At 43.7% G+C, this 22,236-nt stretch overlaps 1 protein-coding gene across 1 annotated transcript in view; it reads left to right on the top strand.

The window, feature by feature from the left end:
• The window catches only part of LOC119491140 (alpha-2-macroglobulin-like), a 45,726-nt gene that overhangs the window by 4,810 nt on the left and 18,680 nt on the right, over positions 1-22,236 (top strand). The window contains exons 4-18 of the mRNA XM_037774841.1: positions 3,617-3,669; positions 4,232-4,252; positions 5,428-5,593; positions 5,673-5,757; positions 5,872-6,022; positions 8,417-8,534; positions 8,662-8,771; positions 8,861-9,028; positions 9,716-9,943; positions 10,210-10,273; positions 10,401-10,546; positions 13,193-13,342; positions 20,002-20,142; positions 20,254-20,365; positions 20,485-20,626. Of these exons, the coding sequence (XP_037630769.1) occupies positions 3,617-3,669; positions 4,232-4,252; positions 5,428-5,593; positions 5,673-5,757; positions 5,872-6,022; positions 8,417-8,534; positions 8,662-8,771; positions 8,861-9,028; positions 9,716-9,943; positions 10,210-10,273; positions 10,401-10,546; positions 13,193-13,342; positions 20,002-20,142; positions 20,254-20,365; positions 20,485-20,626 (1,855 nt within the window). The remainder of the gene's footprint in view (positions 1-3,616; positions 3,670-4,231; positions 4,253-5,427; positions 5,594-5,672; positions 5,758-5,871; positions 6,023-8,416; positions 8,535-8,661; positions 8,772-8,860; positions 9,029-9,715; positions 9,944-10,209; positions 10,274-10,400; positions 10,547-13,192; positions 13,343-20,001; positions 20,143-20,253; positions 20,366-20,484; positions 20,627-22,236) is intronic.

Genomic DNA, 22,236 nt, shown 5'->3' with positions numbered 1-22,236 from the left:
GCGTCACCTTACCCCCGGCAATGTCATTCCCCATTAACATTACGATGCCACGGATTGGCAACGCCGGGCAGACCGCTACAGGGAAGAAGCCGCTTATTAACTTGGACTGCACATGTACCCTGTGCACTGGCCGCGGAACACAACCCATTTCGATTCCACTGAGCATCGTACTGTAGCCACACGCCGATTGATCTGAAAATGGTAACGATTTTGCAACTATAACAGACTGGGAACCCCCGGTGTCGCGCAAAATCTGTATGGGACGCTGATCACCTGGCGCGCCGGTTAGCGACACTAAGCCCTCCAGAATAAACGGCCTGAAACAGGGATCAGGACTATCGTCATCGCACGGGTCGGTGGGATTTCCAATACGCCCTGATTTAATTAAGCCGATGCCTTTGGGCTGGCGCACAGCCGGAGACGGCTGCTGCTCCTTACGTTTCAATAACAAACAATTTGCAATGACGTGTCCCGCCTTGTGGCAGTAGTAACACTCCCTCTCCTCTCTGCGCACGAGAGGAGCTCTGCTAGGACCACTATCAAAAGAGGCAGCGGGAACGAAACGAGGCTTATCAGAAAAAGAAGACGAAGTGAACGTAACCTTGTGCGTAAGCACATACTCATCAGCCATAACAGCTGCAGCAGACAGAGAGTTTACCTTCTGTTCATTCAAGTGCACAACCATGCGCTCAGGCAAACATTTTTTAAACTCTTCTAACAACATCAACTCACGAAGGGCAGAAAAATCATCACATTTATAAGCAGAACACCATTTGTCAAACAGACTTCCCTTATCCCTCGCAAACTCCACATAAGTTTGGGTGGCAGCCTTTTTGTGGGCTCTAAATTTTTGCCTATAAGCCTCTGGCACCAATTCATAGGCGCGCAGAATTGCGGCTTTTACAGTGTCATAATCTTTACTATCCTCAAGAGGGAGCGCTGCTACTACCTCTTGGGCTTTACCATACAATCTACATTGTAATAGTAGGGACCACATATCAGAAGGCCACTTAAGAGCCAGAGCAATGCGCTCAAAGGCGCTGAAGTAAGAATCCACTTCAGTTTCTCGGAAATTTGGGACTAAAGCGATATGCTTACTAATGTCAAAAGCTCTATGTGAATAATTAGCGAGTATTGAGGGTGAGCCAGCTGACGCAGAAGCTGCCTCTGCCGTAAGAGTCTCCCTCTGTAAATCAATCTCCATCTGACGTAGCCTTACGCCTTTGTCTGCCTCTATCTCCAGTTTTTTAACTTGCAGGCGGAAGTCAAGCTCTGCCTGACGTTCCTGCGCATGAGTCTGAGCCTCCAGGTGGAGACGAGCAAGGCGTACCTTTAAACGTGCATCGTCTCGAGATCCTGGAGAACCAGGCGATAGGGGATCGTATCGAGGGAGAGTAACCGGCGTCTTAACCCGGCCCTCCGCCTCGAAGACAATACCCGGGGCTGGTTTCGGCCCTCGCTCAGCCACAGTACTGGGAGTTCCACCCTCAGGTTGAGAACTACCCTCAGCCAGAGCGACTTCCTCCTGCACACTAGACTCTGTAGGCGCCAACATCTCAATCACCCTCAACTCAACAAGTTTATTCACAACTAACTGCTTAAGCTCTTTTTTAACTAGCTGTCTAGATGCCGAGAAACTGAAGTGGCTGGCAATTTCTAACAGGTCGTCCTTTCTACATAAAGCAAGTTGATCACGGGTGGGGGTTTTAAGGAAATGCTCCAAATTGAACGCCATCGCACACCCGGTGCAACCAATCAATCAATTAATGTAAACAAGTAATTCTCGGGAATAATTAAAATCCCAGACGAGCCCCCATTTATGTTACAACCCGGAGTTGGTGTAGGGGTAAAGGGAGTAACATAGAGCCGATGTTATCAGGCAATCACTTGTTTATTGATGAGTGATTGAAATTAAAGCAATATAAAACGTACAATGGTTGAATTAATACTAAATGAAAACGAGGGTTTAGGGTGGCCGAAACAGAGAAAACAAAAGGCACACACCCTAGCCCTGCACAATCCTAACACACAGACAAATTAAACAACTTCGCTATGCACAATTAAATATAAACAAACACGAGTACCTCAAACTAGTTAACATTCAATATCACAATCTAAAGTCCACTGACTCCAGTAGGACTTATACACAATTTCTGGTTAACAATTTCCACACAACAATCGAGAGGCATGGGGAACAGATCAATAATAATCACTGCCCGCCTGGGTCTAGTCACAGCTGGCCTTTAATGCTTTCCACGTGCCCCAGCCTGCTGGTGATTGGCTAATCACATGTGACGTCGTCAGAGGCAGGACCACAAATGGCGGGAAACGAAGGGCATCCACCTGAGGGCGTTCCGGAGGCGTGGCCCCGAAGGGAATCCCCAAGACTTGACGTCGTCTTGGAGAGACGGGACAGCAGAGCGCACTAAAAGAAGAGAGCACAGGGAACAGCGCCGCACAGCAACATACAACACTACAAACAATAACGAACGGTCACTTCTGCGACCGTAACAACAGGGTAGAAAATTGATTTGCACAATGTCATCACAACTTATATATGAACATTTTTAGGATGTAAAAATAAAGCGCCTTGCTTGTTTTGGAGGTAAATGTGTATGCAGCATTCATCCTTGCTTTCCTGAAACGTTTTACTTAATGTCACATTTCGACAATAACTCTCGCGGGTAAAGAGAAATTAATTTTGTGTGTGTGCCCCAAAATGTCAACAGGCAGTACGTGTTAAATTCACAAAAGCCCAGAAACAACATGTTAGCGTGAAATACTATTGTTAGCATATATGAAAAAGTAACTTTAGCTTATAGGAAAAAAGTTCCGTTCGCAATAATATGAAAAAGTGACATTAGCTTAGGCTATATGAATAAGTAGCATTAGCTCATATGAAAAAAAAATTACGTTAGCATTTATTAAAAATTGAAATTAGCATATATGAAAAAATAACATTAGATTACATGAAAAAAAGTTAGGTTAGCATATCTGAAAAATTAACATTAGTTTATGTGAAAAAAGTTACGTTAACATATGAAAAAAGTTATGTTGGCATATATGAAATTTCTGCTGTTTTCCTGCTGCACCAGTTAGGAGCACAGAAGTCCCTCCATTATGGATATCAATGTCAAACATTTACAATATTCATTAAAAACATGTGAGCTATCTCACCTTAAAAGCAGCGCCAAAGTGCGGCCTGCGGCAAGCTGCCATGCAAAGTCTATGAAAAGCTGTAGCGGCCGCTTCAGAGTTCAGTGAGCTGCGGCCTTTTGATTCTGCAGCGAAGTGCAGCCAAACTAAAAGTTGGAAAACGTTGAACTTTTAGCGGCGCGGTGCGGCCAGAAAGTACCCGCAGTAAATCAGTAAACACATCCTGTGACCCCTGTGACACGTTGACGTTGGCTGCAGTTTATGGCTGACAACAGGGGCTATAATGTAAATGCCATTAGTAAATTATCTATTTTTCTAACCTTTCCTAACTTGTAAATTTGATAGTAATGATGTAATGTCTGAGTTGTCAGAAGATCAGTTTCACTAGCCTGTGAGGATGTTTACCTCTGCTGTAGAAGAGCTGTAAAAGCTTCATGAAGTCTCTCTGCATTTCTCCCAGTGCATTTCAGAGTCGTCACACTGGACACTAAAATGAGACCTGCCAGTCAGCTGGTGAGTGTTTGAACAGTCTCTCCTTTCTTTAGATCTCAGTCATGAACCACAGTGAAGCTCTGGCTCAATAGTACAACCACAGCCCCTTTAGGTAAACCTGCCTGTACTGCGTTGAAGGTCTTCCAACATGTTTGTTTACCCAGTGATAAATCCATCAACCCCTAACACTAGTTTCTCATTTTGCAACATGTTGTTGCACATAATCTCATTTGAATTGGTAATAACAGTGGAAATATACTAAAGATTAAATAGAACTGTGTATGTTTTTTCCGAATGACATATTCTGAAGACAATACTTTTTATGTTAATGTATGTCACAAGTTTCATATTTTCAAATCATCAATACAAGAGCTGAAGTTTGTGTTGGCCTCCGCAGTAAATACCTGCAGATTGTAAAACATCAGAGCACTGCCTGCTCATCACCATTGAACCAATGATTTCTTAATGAAAAATTACGTGCAGTGAATCACCTTAAACTGAACTCATTAGCACACTGTATGACGAGAGCAATATAAACCAGCTTGTCCTTTAACAAATCTCCCTCTTTCTTTCTTTTTTGCAGTACAATATCATCGAAATTGAGGTAAGACTAATAATAAAAATATCCACACTTGGACACACACTGAAGGTCACTTAATTTAAGTATACTTTCTAAAATACCATGTGCACCCCAGCTAAAAAAAAGTGCACTGATGTTCACTTAATTTGAGTATACCCAGTATACTTCCATGTGCTCCTTAGCTAAAAAACAGTGCACGGAAGTTCACTTAATTTAAGTATACTTAGTATACTTCCATGTGCTCCTTAGCTATAAAAAAATGTACGGAAGTTCACTTAATTTAAGTATACTTAGTATACTTCCATGTGCGCCCCAGCTCAAAAAAAGGTGCACTGAAGTTCACTTAATTTAAGTATACTTAGTATACTTCCATGTGCTCCTTAGCTATAAAAAAATGTATGGAAGTTCACTTAATTTAAGTATACTTAGTATACTTCTATGTGCTCCCCAGCTAAAAAAAAGTGCAATGAAGTTCACTTAATTTAAGTATACTTAGCATACTTCCATTTGAACCCCAGCTAAAAAAGTGCACTGATGTTCACTTAATTTAAGTATACTTAGTATACTTCCATGTGCTACGAAATGTTTGATTCTGATATCAAGTTGTGAGTGATAAATATACAGTAGGTACTGTGGCAGGATATTTTACACTGAACAACTTGAACAGGGCATTTCTGAATGATGACAGTAAGTATAAAGTGTAAAAAGTAAATATTGACCTTGGAAACAAAACATCTTAAGTCAAAAATCATGTTTTACATGCTGCATTTTTGTTCTTATTTTTCCCTTAACCCTCTTAAATCAAGTTATTAATGTAGTTTGACAAAAATCTCAAATCAAGCTCGACTTACGAGCATTTTCTGGAGATACTAACTGTCTTCATCAGTAGATGGAGTTTGCTCGGTTTTGTTGTTGTTGTTATAAAAGCTAATAAGTTAAGATTGCAGAAACTGCAAAATTATTATTATTATTAAAATATTAGCCTGCCAATACATTGATTAGAATCTGTTTGAGAGTAGTTTCAAATAGTGTTAGGAAAGTGTTTGCTTCAAGCTTTTTCAAAAGTACACATGAGGCTTTTCACAATGAGAGTCAACAAGTACAAGAAAAATAAACAATCAACATGTGCTCCATGTATTCACATGAGTTTCCTATTTTTGTCATGAATACATGCTCTTCCCATTTATCTTATTCATTAGGATGCTAAAAACAACCGGATTGGACAGTGGTTGAATGAAACATCCAACAGTAAGATACTGCAGCTTTCTTATGCCTTGAACTCTGAGGCCCGTGAAGGAACCTACAAAGTTACTGTGTCGATTGGGTCAACTAAAAGATATCACAGCTTCAAGGTAGAGAAATATGGTAAGTTCTTTTATTTTACCTTGCCTTTCAATCCATTTGTAATGAAGCAAGAATGCTAATAATTATATTTTGTCCCCAGTTTTGCCTAAATTTGACGTAAAACTAGATGTAACCGATGAAGTAAGTATTGATCAGGAAGAAATCAAAGCTGAAGTATGTGCAACGTAAGTAAAAGCTCTTTCGCTCATTTCACTCTTAAATAATCTAAAATGGGTCCAGATTGGAGAGTGAATGGCTCCTTTTCAACTACGCTGTTTTTTTCTATGTCTATCTAATAGGTATACATACGGACAGCCTGTACCAGGCAGTGTTAAAATGAAGGTGTGCCGACCTCTTAATAGCTACGTGAGTAGAGTAGATCTAATCAACCTTGATGATCTGGGTGGAATCTTCGGTATTACTCCCCCATGCTACGAGGAGACCAAGCAGGTACAGTTGCTATAACAACAGTCTTGTATCTGCTGAAATAAGATGCATATAAATGTAGACCTTACATATTCTCCTACAGAATGGATGTATACTGGAACATACTGTGCACATTTAACACTACATTAGATTAGATATATTGTCATCTATCTTTAGGATGACCAGATGAGAATGGGTGAAATTCGGGACAGGGGAGTTGGAGCCGGGCGTGGTCACGTGGCCACAATGGGCGTGGCCTCCAGTACATTATATTCAGAGTCAACGAACCGTAGGGACAGGCGATACCAAACTTTTTTAGGTCGATACAACACCGATACTTTTTGTTCCAAACGATACCAATACTGATACCAATATAATACAAATATGAGTACAATTAAATAAAAATGTTTGTGCCACTAAGTGTAAAAAAAGAGTCCAGTATTTTACAGAAATACTATAATTAAATAATGAGCCACACTACATTTCCTTTCTGCCATTCTCTCACATGTTTGATGTAGAAGTGTGCGAATGTACGCCGCTGTACGCTAGATTCTGATGTCACATTGGTTTCCACAGTCATGTGACACTGGCCAGCTAAATATTTCAGGGCTGTTTTGGCACAAATGTTATACAAAAGTAGTGAAAACGTTTGAAAGTGTTGTAGCCACCCACGTTTGTATTTATATTAGGGCTGTCAATCAATTCAAATATTTAATTGCAAATTAATCAAACATTTTTTATCTGTTCAAAATGTACCTGAAAGTGAGATTTGTCAAGTATTTAATACTCTTATCAACATGGGAGTGGGAAAATATGCTTTATGCAAATTAAGGTATATATTTATTATTTAGCATAAAAAATATGCTCAAATCATAACATGGTAAACTGCAGCCCAACAGGCAACAACAGCTGTCAGTGTGTCAGTGTGCTGACTTGACTATGACTTGCCCCAAACTGCATGTGATTATCATAAAGTGGGCATGTCTGTAAAGGGGAGACTCGTGGGTACCCATAGAACCCATTTTCATTCACATATGTTGAGGTCAGAGGTCAAGGGACCCCTTTGTTTGGAGGGTTATTTAGCCTCCTTCCAGAGGTTCCTTAGGTTTTCTAGTTTCATATGATGTCAGTATCTTCACTCTTTAAAACTGAGCCCGCTGCAACCTACAAATTGCAAGATGCATTAATGCATTAAAGAAATTTGTGGTGTTAAAATTAATTTGCGTTATATCGTTAACGTTGACAGCCCTAATTTCTAGAATTGTATTATTGATAATTTTTAAAGGAATCAATACCAAATGAGTAGCTTGTGAGAAACAAAGTATCGATACCACAGTATCGATCCGCCCATCCCTAACGAACTGTAGTAATAATAATATTAGTATTCTTTCCTACAGACTTTGCAAAATGTTTTGTTTGGATCTTGTAAGGCAGCAATGATTCACGAGTATTTCCCTCCCCACTCCTCCCGGTACCTGCAGTAACGTGTTGTCTTTTATAGTTGTTTATCAATTTGTGGCACTACTGTACACAGCTAGCAAAAAACTACAACAGCTATATTCATGTGGGCTACAGACATAACAGTGCCCATCTGTGGGCAACGCCAAAATAATGTTTCACAGCAACACGTTTTCAATGTTTTATTAGACTTATTAACTAATCAAAACTCGGGTTTAGTTTAATCTTCGGGACAAACAGGATAGGATTCGGGATTGGAACAATCGCTCATAATATTTTGTGATGTCTGGACACCCTATCTATCTTTTCAGTCTAATGTACAAATAGAGGAGCATAAAAGTTCTTTTTTGACCATGGAAATAGTAGTTTGACATAAAACAAATTTAAATCAAGCTTACTGGCTTTTTTGGGAGCTTTCAACTGCATCTCACAGTCTTCACCAGCAGATGAAGCTGCTGCTCAGTTAAAGTACAGAACTTAAAGAAGGGAACTTTACACATAGTCACAAAATAACATACAAAGACAGAATATAACCTCTGTCTCAGTTCAAAGATGGTCTTTGATAGCCAAAGATGGCATGCTTCCTGATCCATACAGCAATGTTCCATAAATAATAATGAAATACTGGAGCAGATGAGGCAACTTGTGAATTGTTTGGGTAATCTGTCCAATTATGCTGTTGGAGGAGATGTCATTGTGCTTTTGTCAAACATTCAAGACTGGAGTCATCTTCACATCATATTTTAAATAAGTATCAGAGCAATTCCATTATGAGTTAAGAACTGTACTGAGCTATATTCTATATTCTACTATAAACAGTAGATTGACACTCTCCCTCAGGCAGCAGCAAACATTAGCTAAATAATAACTTCAAGCTACAGCAGTAATGTGTGAAAAGGTAATGTTAGTTTTAAAGTTAATGTGTTAATGTATTTCATTGTATTTAATTGTGTTTTTTAGGCGGACAAGAAAGGCTGTGCCAATTTTATGTTCATGATGTCAACTTTCACAAAAATGGCGCAAAAGGCGTTGATAGATACACTGGAAGTCAGAGCCGAAGTGGAAGAGGAGGGGACAGGCAAGTCTATTTCATATTATCTTTATATTTTTAAAAATAATATTATACCAAGACAATTCCAATGCCATGTATTATAACAATGTGTCATACACATACTGTAGTTGTAACATGGATGCTTCTTGTACAGGTATTACACGCCCACAAGAGAAGAACATAAAGATTTCATATGTTATTGGAAAGCTGTCCTTCATTGACACACCCAAAATTTACCAACAAGGATCCGATGTGGAGGGAAAAGTAAGTGCATGTTAACGTCACTCCTTCAGTGTGATTCTATACACAAAGCAATGTGCATTCTCAGTGATACACCGTTGTGCTTCCAACAGATTAAAGCAGTTTATTACAATAATACGCCCATTCCTGGCATGCCGGTGCACCTGTTTGAGGGTGAAAGGTGGTCAGCACGTCTGCTGCAGAATCTCACAACTGATAGCGATGGTGTCGCCACTTTTTCATTGAGCACAGCTGACTTTAAAGGGGACATCCACCTCCATGTAAGTAAGACTAGAACTGATATCTGTAATTCAACATTTGTTAGTCACATCGTAACCCTTTCATTAAGATGACAACCAGTCCAAGAGCTGAAACCTAAAATGGTTTCTCAATATGCTGCAACTGACCAAGGTGTCACCATCGTAGCAAGTGGCCCCTTATGAAAAAGAAGTATATTTCAAGTTTATACTTGTAACTTGTAAATGTACTACTTTAATACTTCTTGGGACTAAATTGGCTCACTTTTTAGTTTATAAAAGTATACTTTTAAGTATACTTTAAGTATAAGAATAGTAAACTTTGAGTACATAAATAGTTTACACCCAAGTCTTATTTTGTACTGCAATTATACATTAAGTAAACGGATAGTTTACTGGTTGTATACTTGTATCCCACTTTATAGTTTATGAAAGTGCACTTTAAAGTATACTTTCAGTAAACTAATAGTTTCATAGTTTTTATACTGCAAATATACTTCTATATATTTGTAGCCCACGTTTTAGCAGAGATGGGGACTCGAGTCTGCAACTTGGACTTGAGTCACACTTACGTCACAAACACAGTGACTTGAGACTTGGAAGAGTTTACTACTTCTAAACCTAAACATTTGCTTTGGCTGTAAGAACCAAAGCTTGCTTCTATCTCAACTACCAGGAGCTCATTTATAGTGTTTCTTTTCTGCCATCTAGGTGAGCATCTCTCCGAAAATGAGCTACATTCCTTACAGAACGCCCCACTATGAGACTGGAGATCACACAGTGTCGATGGCCCAACTGTCTTCTCCTGATACTAAAACAGTCAGCTCTCTGGAAGTGAAGAAGAAGGATAACCCACTTGCCTGTGACAAAGAAGAAGACATCTCCATCCACTACACTGTAGTTGGAGAGGCCCAGGGCTCTGTGGATATGATGTATTTGGTGAGTGAACATCATCTCACCTTGTCACCAGTTCTCTTTCAGAGACATGGACAAAATTTTTAATCATTCAAATTTGTCTGGGTGGTTAATAACACATTTTTCTGTCAAACTCAGAACACATATTTATTTTTGCTTTACCCGGACTTTAATAACATGATAAATAACCACACACCAGAACAGCAGACAGTGTTGTAATCTGCTGTTAAAGGAATTCAGTTTTTACTACATTACTCATTCTTTGTGTCATTTTCTCTCAAATTCTCCAGGTCTTATCCAGAGGAGCTATTGTCATGCAAAGAGTTCAGCAGGTTGAAGTGCAGGATAAGTCAGGTGAGCAAAGTTTGATGTCTTAAAAATGACCCTTTAAATTAGCATGGCCAAATAATTCTGTTTTAATGACCTATGGAGGTAATGTGAGAGGTGACTGTCGTTCATAACAGTTGGTTTGTTGTTTCAGTGAATGAGGGTGATGTGTCCTTTAAGCTGGCAGTGTCTCCGGACATGGCACCAGACGTCCAGATTGTGGCATACGCCATCCTCCCCAGTGAGACTGTGATCGCCCACAATGCCGACTTCTCCGTTGAGAAATGCTTTGCTCACAAGGTCAGTATGAGGAGAAGGTGTGACTGTTCTTGTCAGACGTAGTTGTCGAATCAAAGTGTATATTAGCTGTGTTACAAAACATCACAATATGTAGCCCTGTGTCAAAACAAAAGATCTGCCAGTTGTTATCTATTTACTTCAATACTTAAAGGGACTGTTTGTAACTTTTAAGCGTATAAATGTACTGGGTTGGGACACATGCGCGCTCGCATATGCGCGTTCGCGTGTGGCCGCTGCCTCTCCTCCTCTGCCTGCTTGCCTTCACTCAGACAGAGCGCGCGTTCTCGCTCAGCTCGCTCCACCTCTAGACGTGAACACCCGCTCACTCCACACTGCAGAAGAGTTAGTTTAGCTCTGAGAATATCTAGTGAATGTACAGTGGACGTGGGTGCAGAAATAAATGCTGCAGCTCATCCAGACCAACAGAGGTTTTCCGTGTCTTGTGAAGTGACGGAGCTCTGCAGAGAGACACGTTGTAGTCTCGTTACCGACTGGGTGCCGGTGTCTCTCTGCTCTCTCCGGCTGCGGGCGGAGAGAGCAGAGAGACACGCTGCAGAGCCCCACTACCTCAGCCTGCGCTGAGGCAGGAAAAGCCAACACAAGAATCAGATCTAAATCATGTTCATGGAGAGACCTTGGTCTGGTCAGCTAACATTACTGCTAAGCAGGTGAAATATAGAGTGATATTGTGGTTTTAGCTGACGTCGCCTCACTGTTTTGAGCGATGCTCGTTCAGGTATATTTAGAGCGTGCAAGCGCGAGCCCGACGCTGACTTTCGTTGATTTCACAGCGACAGGTGTCGCTGTAACAAGCATTTCTGAAAGTTACAAATAGTCCCTTTAAATAAACTTAGATAGACTTTTAGGGCCAACAGACAATATTTCGGAGGTTCTGGTGAAAATAACAGATATCTGGGCCAAGACCTTCTTTCCCGTGTGCTGCTCATTACTTACAGTCTGATTAGCAACTTGAGACGTGAGAATGGAGTTGAGAGACGGCGTTTACGACCGAATTGTTTCACATGTAGCCAGTTTACACTCAGTTAATGGTTTATTTTTTAGCTAATAAAAAGCTACGTCATTGTCAGACGATAGTTGGTCATTCCCGAGATTGCATTTGGGCCAATGCGTACCCCACCTCTTTTGCTCTTCACACGGATTGTTTACCTGCATTCAAACAGAACCCACTCAAACGTGAAGTGAGAATACTACTCGGACTACAAATGGAAACCGGAATGTTTCGATACCAAAATCTTGTCCCGTTGTCCACAGATTCTGCATTCATATGCAGATATCTGTTTCAATTCATTTCATTAACCCTCTGAGACCCACAATAGACCCTTTTCTTTGTCTTTTTTAGAGGGGTACATGGAGTCTTTAGGGGGAGATAGCAGGTCAGCAGTAGATGTCACATAGAAGTGGTGTACATCGTCTGAAAGCTGGGAACCTGAAGATTAATTTGAGATGCAGCACTGTGTGTCAAATTATTCTAGTCATCAATAAGAAACAAACATAATTCAATTAATTAATTAAAATACATTTTGAAAGTATATAAGGGCTTAGAACATTATGATAGAAGTATATGACTTCCATTCCCATGCTCTATTATGTCTCATAAGTTGTTGCAGCAAATATGGGTTGATACCATTTGTTACAGAGATTTGGTGCTAAATTTAACACATTTTTTTCCAATCAAGAATTGATAAAAATTAGGAATAATCCCTCCAAAATACCACATTAAGACATCAAGACCTTGAGGAACACCATAGAAAAAGCCATGCTGTGATTTGGTATCAAAAACTTTTGACATTTGGAGATTTCTGCAAGAATTGCATTTTTCTGCGATAGGATGGCGAGCACTTCTGTTCTGGAAACTGCTCAGAAACCCCCTTATTGTCAATCGAGCTGGGACAGCCATCTATCCTCTGAATGCTCTAGGTCTCTAGTTTGTGGCTGTAAAGTTTCATGAGGTTGTGATTATCCTCGAGGTCACCACAGGTCATTTTATACAGTGAGGTCAAGTTTAAAAATAATTAGGTCTCCCTATATGAAATGTCTACTATGGGGACTACCATCATCACACATGATTGGGCTCATTGAATCCATAATAGTCTCAGCTTTACAGTGACACCCAATTCATGTAATTCCAAGACTGCTTAGGGACCCAAGTATGCAGAAATATTTAAATACACCATTTTAGAATAGGGCAAAATAAAACATTTATACTGCATGCAAAAACCTGCATGTGAGTATCATAAAGTGGGCATGTTTGTGAAGGGGAGACTCGTGGGTACCCATAGAAGCCATTTTCATTTACATATCTTGAGGTCAAAAGTCAAGTGAACCCTTTGAAAATCACCATGGCAGTTTTTCCTCCCCAAAATTTAGCCTAACTGTGCAGCATTATTCCTTAGATTTTTGTACTTTCATATGATATCTGTATCTTCACTCTAGCTCTAAAACTGAACCTCCTACAGCATCTGAAAGACGCGAAAGTCGGGTCTCAGAGAGTTAAAAGGGCCCTATGATTAAAAATCAATCAGGGAGATTTCTTTAGAGTAAAATACACATTTGTGTGAGGTTAAAAAGATCATTGGGTTCTGCCACTAAAGTCCAGATGGTGGGATGTTTCTTTCTGTGTGTCAGGTGTCGCTGGCGTTTTCTCCGTCCTCAGCTGTCCCCGGAGAGGAGACCACCCTGCGTGTGATGGCCCAGCCAGACTCTCTCTGTGGGGTGAGCGCTGTCGACCAGAGCGTCCTCATCAAGGAGCCAGGGAAGACTCTGGATGCAGACAAGGTAACTGCTGGAATCAACCACAAATAGATGCATACATCATTAATGTTCCCTCTACATAATCTTTTGCAAATTAACATCATCGGTCACGCAGAGGTTACAGTTTTTAATCTGCTGCTATTTCCTTGTCATGTTTATTCTATCTTCCTTTTCTCCCTCTACCAGCAGTACATTGTTACCAACTATGTAGGCTAATACAGTTGTTCAATCCAGTTCAGTATTGATTGTGTAGTTATTTTCACCCAGTTGTAAGAACACTGTTGTGAAAGTGCTATAGGAACAAGTTATGATCACATTTGTGAGGTGTATCGCTGCACCCGATTAGACTGTTATCAGGCTATTAAATAGGTGTTATCAGTCGCTATAAGCACCGTGGATGTTGGTCATTAGGGGCCTACTACACCTACTATGTTGTGAAAGTGAAACTTCAAAGCAACACGTTCGAACATGTTGTAAAACTGAATGAACACAAACAAAAAGGCTTCTTTAGATTTAGGCAACAAAACGAGAGTTACGTATTTAACTACGGTTCTATGAGCTCTGGATGACTGCCAGAGGCAGTGCTTAACACTGGATGTTATCCATCTCGCGCACGTGCAGGTCGAGTACTTAATATCAACAAAGTCACATGTGACCTGGGATGACGTAGCGTATATAAGCCCACGTCATCATCAGAGATGTCCCTTGAGTCTTCTCGCGGCAGGTAATCCGCGAGTGCAGGTTGAATGAAAAAAAAGATAAGCCGTTGACTTTTCGCTGGGAGCCCTGCAACCGCATGGTTGGAGCTACGGTTTCTTCCTCCAAGGGCTGTGATTAGTCAATCACGGCTACACTCAAACACTTCTCTGTTAGACCGGTGTTTTCGCCGGTTAAATTTCAGCTAGGCTAACGACAGGTGAGCTAGGATAGCAAGGTGAGTATCCTCCCGTTGTTAGAGTTAAAGTAACGTTTGTTGATAGGAGTCTGTTTTCGGTCTTCTTTATTGTTTATTGCTACTGAGCTAAGTGTTTGCGCTTATAGTATCGGCGAGCTTCCGTCTGACAATGAGCCCCGACGGGCTGTTGTCGACTAATTAATTTCCTTTTACAGTGTGTATTGGTCAGCAGCGAGTGCTTTCGCTCGTTAAACCATGCATCTCCTTTGTTTGATGGATAGAGCGTTCGCTCCCCAGTAAGTGATTTCGCTTGTGGGTTAACTTCTTTTGTGGCAGCTGTAACGTCAAAGAGCTTCGGTGCCGTACGTTAAAGGGGAATTTATTACCTTCCCTGTCTTTTGTGTTCATTTTGAACGTTAACAGTCCTAGTTCAAAGCTAGTGTCTAGTTACTGAGACAGTTTGCTGTTAAGCAAATTGATGTGATTTTTTGCTCTCTGTTACTAGAGAGCGCTTTCACTCCAGAGTAACCAGTTATTTTGCATAACTAAGTAAACAAACACATTATGTACTGTAAGTAAGATAAATACATTAATTAATCTAATATAAGAGTATAAAATGAATACTAACAATTATTATTCATATCACAGCACCATGTTAGGAGAGCATGTTTGCCGTGCCTGCATGGCTCCACTGCTAGCTACTGATGGCCATGATGAATGCCCCACATGCCTCGGTGTTGTACACCTGAGGGAGGGGTTGTCCAACAGTCAGTGCATGAATTGTAGTTTTATGCCACGGGAGCTGAAGTTAGCTCGATTAGCTGAGATAGACGAGCAGCTCGAGGGCCAGTTGCCCCTATCGGGTGTCCCTTGAAATGCACAGAGTGGGTGGAGACGCTCCCCACCTGAGGGGGCCCCACCTACAAAAAAAGTAAAGTGGACTGTTTGGCAACTAAGGTCGACACGCTAACATCAGAGTTTGCTGAGATTAAAGCGCTGCTCCTTAACCTTCAGCCAGGCAGGGTGACTGCAACCCAGAGAGACAGCCTGCAGGCTAGGACACCTACCCCTACAGGTTGGGATGAGGATGCCCTGTCTGCGAGGGCTTCCTATAGCCAGTTCTGTGAGGACTGGCCTGGACAGGGAGAGCTAGTAGCCTCCTCCCACGCTTCCGACACCTGTTCCCAGCAGTCAAGAAGTGGGTCCAGGGCAGGCTCAGAGTCTGCCCCAGCGACAGTTAAGCCAGTGGTCAGTATGACTCTGGCACGCTTCACAAATGCTGGCCAGACCCGAAATCACTTTCCCAGCACACCACTGAAGGCAGGGCCTTAGCTTCCATGCAGAACGCCGGCACTTACGGACTGGGTAAGATTCCAGCCGTGGAGCCATCTATTGCCGCCCTTACTGTGCCTGCCAATGAGGTCTTGAGTCCTGATGCTTGCTGACCCAGGTCCCAATGTCGCATCACAGACGACTTTCTAGTCAAGGCTTATGAGACAGTGGCACACATGGGCCGTCTTGGAAACTATCTTTCCCACCTGATACTATCCCTGTCCCAGTCCCTGCAAGCTGCTGGCGTGGATGCTTCCGTCGAAAGCCTTAGTGATGCATCCCTGCAGGCGTTTGGTCTTATAACAAGGGAGCTTGGCAGACTAATGTCAACCCTTACGCTGACTCGCCAGCAGGTATGGCTGGCCCAATCCCCACTTTCTGAGCCAGGATGGAGGGCTCTCCGCACTCTCCCTTTGGTTCCGGGGGAGCTGTTTGGCCCAGCAGTGCAGCAGGCCTTCGAGGTGGGAATCCATGCAAACCAGGCTCGGCAGCAGTTTGCTAGCTTCGGGGAACATACGCCTTTATTGTGACAGCGGGCCCCACAGGGTGGTGGTACCAGTCGCCCTCGGCTTCCAGCTCGTCCTGATGCGTACTCAAGGACCTCACTGGCTCCAGCGCTGCCGGCGCCTCAAGCGAGGAGGGGTCGAGGTTAGTGTATCGCCCCCCCAGGGATCCAAAGGGCCAGAGGGGGAGGCCCTGATGCCCCGGGGCCGGCAGTCAGACGCTTCTCAACTGCTGGGAAAGCAGCACTTCAGACCCTTGGGTGTTGGCTATGCCTTCTCAAGGGTACAATCTTCAATTCCGACGCTGGCCCCCAGTTTTCAGTGGGATCAGACTGACCACGGTCAGCGATCCCACAAAGTCCCAGGCACTCAGACAAGAGATATCGACTCTCCTGGAAAATCGAAGAGCTAGGGCTACAGACACAGCAAGGTGGGTTTTACGCAGTTGATTTTCTGATTCCAAAGAAAGAGGGTGGGTTTGGCCCTATACTGGACTTATGAGGGCTGAACACATTTCTGAAGGTGTTGCCCTTCCACATGTTGAGTACAGCAGATGTGCTCCAAACCGTCGCACGGCACAGTTGGTTCACATCCATCGATTTGAAGGACGCATACTTTCCCGTCCCAATAGCACTACCTCACAGGCAGTACCTGCGCTTCGCATTCGAAGGCAAGGCCTTCCAGTTCAAGGTGCTCCCACATGGTCTTTCTCTCCACGGGTCTTCACAAGGTGCATGCGGGCAGCACTTGCCCCAATGCAAGCCCGGGGTATGCTTATCATCCCATACCTGGACGATTGGCTGATTTGTGCTCTGACCAGGGAACAGGCAGAGCGGGACACTGCGGCCGTTCTGCATCATGTGACGAGGTTGGGCCTTACTGTCAACCACGCCAAGAGTTGTCTCATACCCGGCCAAAGGGTAGTGTTCATTGGTTTAACTCTGGACTCCCGCCATATGCTGGCATTCCCAACACCACGACGAGTAAATGCCATACTCCAGCTTCTCCTCCAGTTCCGGAAGAACAGGAGGTTGAGGTCTGGTAGGTATGTTGACGTCAGTAACATCAGTAGTGCCACTGGGCCTCCTGTACTTACGGCAATTCCAAATTTGGATAAATGGTCTCCCATTATATCCAAAGTCCAACAGATCCAAAAGCCAGCCGATAACTCCTTGCATTGCGGCCATGGAGAGACGGGGCATATCTGGCCAGGGGCATCTCACTGGGTTCGATTCCCTCACGTCGCAAGGTGGTGGTGACCGATGCTTCGCCCTCCGGTTGGGGGGCAGTATGGCAGCACAGAGTGATAAGGGGGCTCTGGACGGCACAGGAAGCGGTGGAGCACATACGTGTGCTCGAGCTCCGTGCTATATATTTGGCACAATTCTCACCACATTTGAGGGGCAGGCATGATGTTATGTGTTTGACAACAGGTCAGTTGTCTACCATGTAAACCGGCAAGGGGGCACCAGATCGACCCGGTTGCTGCAGGTGGCACAGAGACTCCTTGTATGGGCTTTCCCTTGTTTTTCCAGCCTCAGGGCCATGTATCTGCCAGGGCCACAGACTGTGGTGGCAGACTTTCTCTCCCGCCAGAAACCCCCCGCGAGCGAGTTGAGGCTCCACCCAGAGGTGGTAGAGGAGATATGGCGCAAATATGGCACAGCAGAGGTGGACCTGTTTGCCTCAGAAGCCTCAATGCACTGCCCTCTTTGGTTCTCCCTGACGGAGACAGCGAGCCCGTTGGGGCAGGATGCCCTGGCGCACCCATGGCCAGATTGCCTCCTCTATGCCTTCCCACCATTCCCACTGATAGCAGTAACGCTACACAGAATGCAGCACGGCAACCACAGACTCCTGTTGGTCGCCCCAAACTGGCCGAGGAGACCGTGGTTTCCGGGGATGCACAGGCTTCTGGACGGAGTTCCATGGTGCCTGCCCAAGAGGCAAGACTTGCTCTCACAGCTGGGGGGCCGCATCTGGCACCCGAAACCGGATCGCCTACAGCTATGGGTATGGCCCCTGAGGACCCGGACCCACTCCTAAGGGTATGTGACCAGGCTGTAATCCAAACCATTTCTGACTCAAGAGCATCCTCCACCAGGGCACTGTATGCCAACAGGTGGAAAATATTCTCGGAGTGGTGTAGAGTTCATGAGGAGGTACCTCAGGTTGCCTCTGTGCCAATAATACTGAGATTTTTGCAGTCTTTGCTGGAGAAGAAACTCTCTCCTTCTACCTTAAGGATCTATGTAGCTGCGAGCCAGGCATGTTAGAGTGGATAACCAGACCATGGGGTCTCACACTCTGGACCCGGTTTCTTAAAGGAGCCCAGCGGGCTGTCAAGAATCCCTTGTGGGAACTGCCTCTGCTGCTGGAAGCCCTTTGTCTCCAGCCCTTCGAGCCTCTGGAGCACTCGGGGCTGGAGTGGTCTTCAGTAAAGGTTGCTTTCCTTTTGGCGATGGCATCAGCAAAGCGCATGAGTGAGCTTCACGCCTTGTCAGTGAGTGAAGCTTGCATTCGCTGGAACTCGGATGGCACAGGGGTGGCACTTTGGCCTAATCCGTCATTTTTCCCGAAGAGGTTGGCTCCGACCCACTCTAATCAGGTCATTGAGCTGGCAGCCTATGACACTTCATGCCTACAGGATGAAGATGCCAAGTCAGCAGGACTGCTCTGCCCAGTGACAGCCCTAAGGCATTATATACAGGCGACTGCAAGCTTTCGCCGCTCTGATAGCCTATTTGTCTGCTATGGAGGCCATAGGAAAGGGCACGCCCTGTCCAAGCAGAGGCTTTCCAGGTGGATTTGTCAGGCCATTGAGGAGGCATACAGGTCAAAAGGACTGCCTTTCCCTCTTAATATAGGCGGCCACTCCACCAGGAGTGTCTCCACTTCCTGGGCAGCGCTACGGGGGATCCCTCTAAGTGAGATTTGCGCTGCGGCAGCTGGGCTACTCCATGCACTTTTGCCCATTTTTCAGTAGCATCAGTGGTCTTTCAGTAATCCACAGGCCGTTCCCGGTGAGGTGGGTTTTCATTGTGACTACGTTGGCAGTCGTCATCCAGTGTTAAGCACTGCCTCTGGCGGTCAGGAAGAACGAAATAGAACGCGAGTTACGTATGTAACTACGGTTCTATGAGTTATGGATGACCGCCAGAGTTCTCTGTCACTCAGAATCTGGGCGAGAAGATTCTGGAGGGACATCTCTGATGATGACCTGGGCTTATATACACTACGTCATCCCAGGTCACATGTGACTTTGTTGATATTAAACACACAATCTGCGCGTGCGCAAAATGGATAACATCCAGAGTTAAGCACTGCCTCTGGCGGTCAGGAAGAACGAAATAGAACTACAACTCCTTTAGGTTATGGCAAAATAAATTGCAACTTCTTTAGGTTAAGGCAAAAAAAAAATACAACTTATTTAGGTTAAGGCAACAAAAAAAAAATGTGTTAAGTTTAGGGAAAACATTTTGTTTTGGGTTAAAATAACTACGAACACGAACACAACTACACATTGTTGGTTTCACACGTGATGCGAACTCCAGTCTCCTGGGTGAAAACACTGTGTTTTGTTTCCCATCCATCGTCCCCGACATCCACCCCTTGTGGAGTTTCACACTGTCTATACTACAGTGCCTGGCTTCCTTTTCTGCTCCTGTCATAATTACTATGGTCGCAAGAGGTCGCTGTCGTGTTCTTTTATACCTCCCTTCGGTGATCTACGATGTGGATAGATGATAAAACCTACTAGTGGGTGTAATAGGCCACATCTATGGGGCTTATAGTGACGGATAATGCCTATTTAATAGCCTGACAACAGTCTCATCAGCTGATCCCTCAGTAAGAGTCTGCCTTATGGATAAAGGCACTGTTTTGACAAATATTTACATCCATGTTTCAAACATTTGTCACTTTATAGCTTTGAACTATACCTTTCTTTTCAGATATTTGATTTGTTGCCTGTCAGAAAAGCATCCTTCATTCCATATGCCGCTCAAGATCCTGTAAAATGCTTGCATGTGAGACCGAGAAGATACATTTTGCCAATCCCCGATGATAGGCATGATGCTTTTACGGTTTTCCAGGTACTTCCTGAACATAAATAAATGTACAATATAAAGAATATACTAATATATTTTGTTGTTGCACATTTAATCAATGTTTCAGTGATGCCTGTATCTTGTTGTATCATTTAGAATGTAGGGATGAAGATGGCAACAAACTTGGTTATCCGAATGCCTACATGCATCAATTTCAAAGGATGGGAATACCACCACCACCGCAGCTATTATTTTGGCGTTGGCTATGGTGACTTATTTTTTTGCTCTATCAAGTGACACATGCTAAATATTTACCAACATTAAAACAGGTCACTGTGTAATTACTTTCCTCTGCTTCTGATGGAACATTTTCTGCATTATTTTCAGTTCATAGAAATGTGGCTGGTACTCCGGTAGGTGCCCAGGGAAGTGCTGCGAGAGGTGCCGCACACTATCCTGCTCCCCCACCAATAGAGACCGTCCGCACTTTCTTCCCCGAGACCTGGATATGGGACCTGGTGGAAGTTGGGTGAGTTTTTGCCACGTAGGGTTTTGATTGTCATGAAATTAGTGTATTTGAGTGCATTTTTGGGCGCAAAGAGAATGTGCACTAGAGTCCTTCTCTCGGACTTCCTGCTGTCCCCCTGTACACATGAATGGCATGAAAATAATTTACTGAAACTTCTCCTCTAGACCTTTTTTTTTTTTTTTATTTAACCACTGTTGCAAGGTGAGGTGCAGGAGAGCAAGGTGAAAAGTCACGAAGAGAAATCATCACACTGGCAGGTAAGTATGCTTGAAAAATAAGGCAGACTTTTATTTTCAGTCTGTAAAAATTCCATCAAACAAAGGAAAAAACACATGGAGGGAAAATCATCCTCTGCATTCTGTTACACAGCTCACCACATGCCTGGTGCTGCTCTTTTTACCACTGTCCTCTCCAAACTCTACTTTCACACATGGTCATATAACCTAACAGCCCGCCTTTCCAGTTCAAACTGGCTTATCAGGCGAGTGCTGCCATCAGCTCAGACTGGAGACACCTGCAGTGAGAACCTGGGAAATCAGAGCACACCTGATTACACTTGGAGCCACTCAGTCCCTGTCAGTCAATTAACCCCTTATCTACCCACATAAGGAAAACAAAGATAACTGTGATCAACCCCACTTGGCTTTACCAAGCAGTTAGTGAGGGAGTTGTTGCTTCCTCACATTTCACACCTCCTCCCCCTCTGGCTTACATAAGTCAGGCAAACGTGACAGATAATCAGCAATAAGATTTTTCTTACCAGGACAGTGCTCTATGGTGAACTGGTATGGCTGGAGGGCTAGGCACCAACGCAGAATCCTTGCATTCTGATGCTGCTTGGATTGCATCCACTTCAAAGGTCTGTGATCTGTCTGCAATACAAACTCTCTTCCCAAAAGATAATACTTCAATGAATCAATAGCCCATTTCATAGCCAGTCCCTCCTTTTCCACAGTAGAGTACTTTTTCTCCCGGTCAAACAGTTTCTTACTTAAGAACAGGACAGGTTTCTCTTCACTAGGTTCCCCCTGGGCTAGCACCGCTCCTAGTCCAACACCGGAGGCATCAACCTGTACAAGGAATGCTTTCGTGAAGTCCGGGCTCTGCAACACAGGAGCTTGACAGATCTGCCTTTTCAATGCTTGGAAGGCACGTTCACATTCATCATTCCATATCACTTTCGAGGTTGATTTTTTTGTTAGTTCGGTGAGTGGTGCGCCAATGTAGAAAAATGGGGAACAAACCTTCTGTACCACCCCACGAGTCCTAAAAAGGATCTCACTTGCTTCTTGGTCAGGGGTCTTGGAATCATCTGTATGGCCTTTATCTTCTCTATTTGTGGCCTTATCTGCCCACGGCCGACCAGGTACCCAAGGTATTTCACCTCCTCCTGAGCCCAGGAACACTTGTTTGCATTCAGGGTCAGCCCGGCTTCCTGTATCTTGCTTAGGACGATTTCAAGATGCTGCAAGTGTTCTTCCCAGGATTCACTGTAGATTACTACATCATCAAGATAGGCAGCTGAAAACCTGGAGCAATCATTAAGAACAATGTCCATTAATCTTTGAAAGGTCGCAGGTGCACCATGAAGGCCAAAGGGTAACACAGTG

The sequence above is a fragment of the Sebastes umbrosus genome, chromosome 7 (genome assembly GCF_015220745.1).
Source record: "Sebastes umbrosus isolate fSebUmb1 chromosome 7, fSebUmb1.pri, whole genome shotgun sequence".
Taxonomy (NCBI): Eukaryota; Metazoa; Chordata; class Actinopteri; order Perciformes; family Sebastidae; genus Sebastes; species Sebastes umbrosus.
Note: the sequence above shows the minus strand (reverse complement) of the source record. Positions and strands in the feature narration are given on the sequence as shown.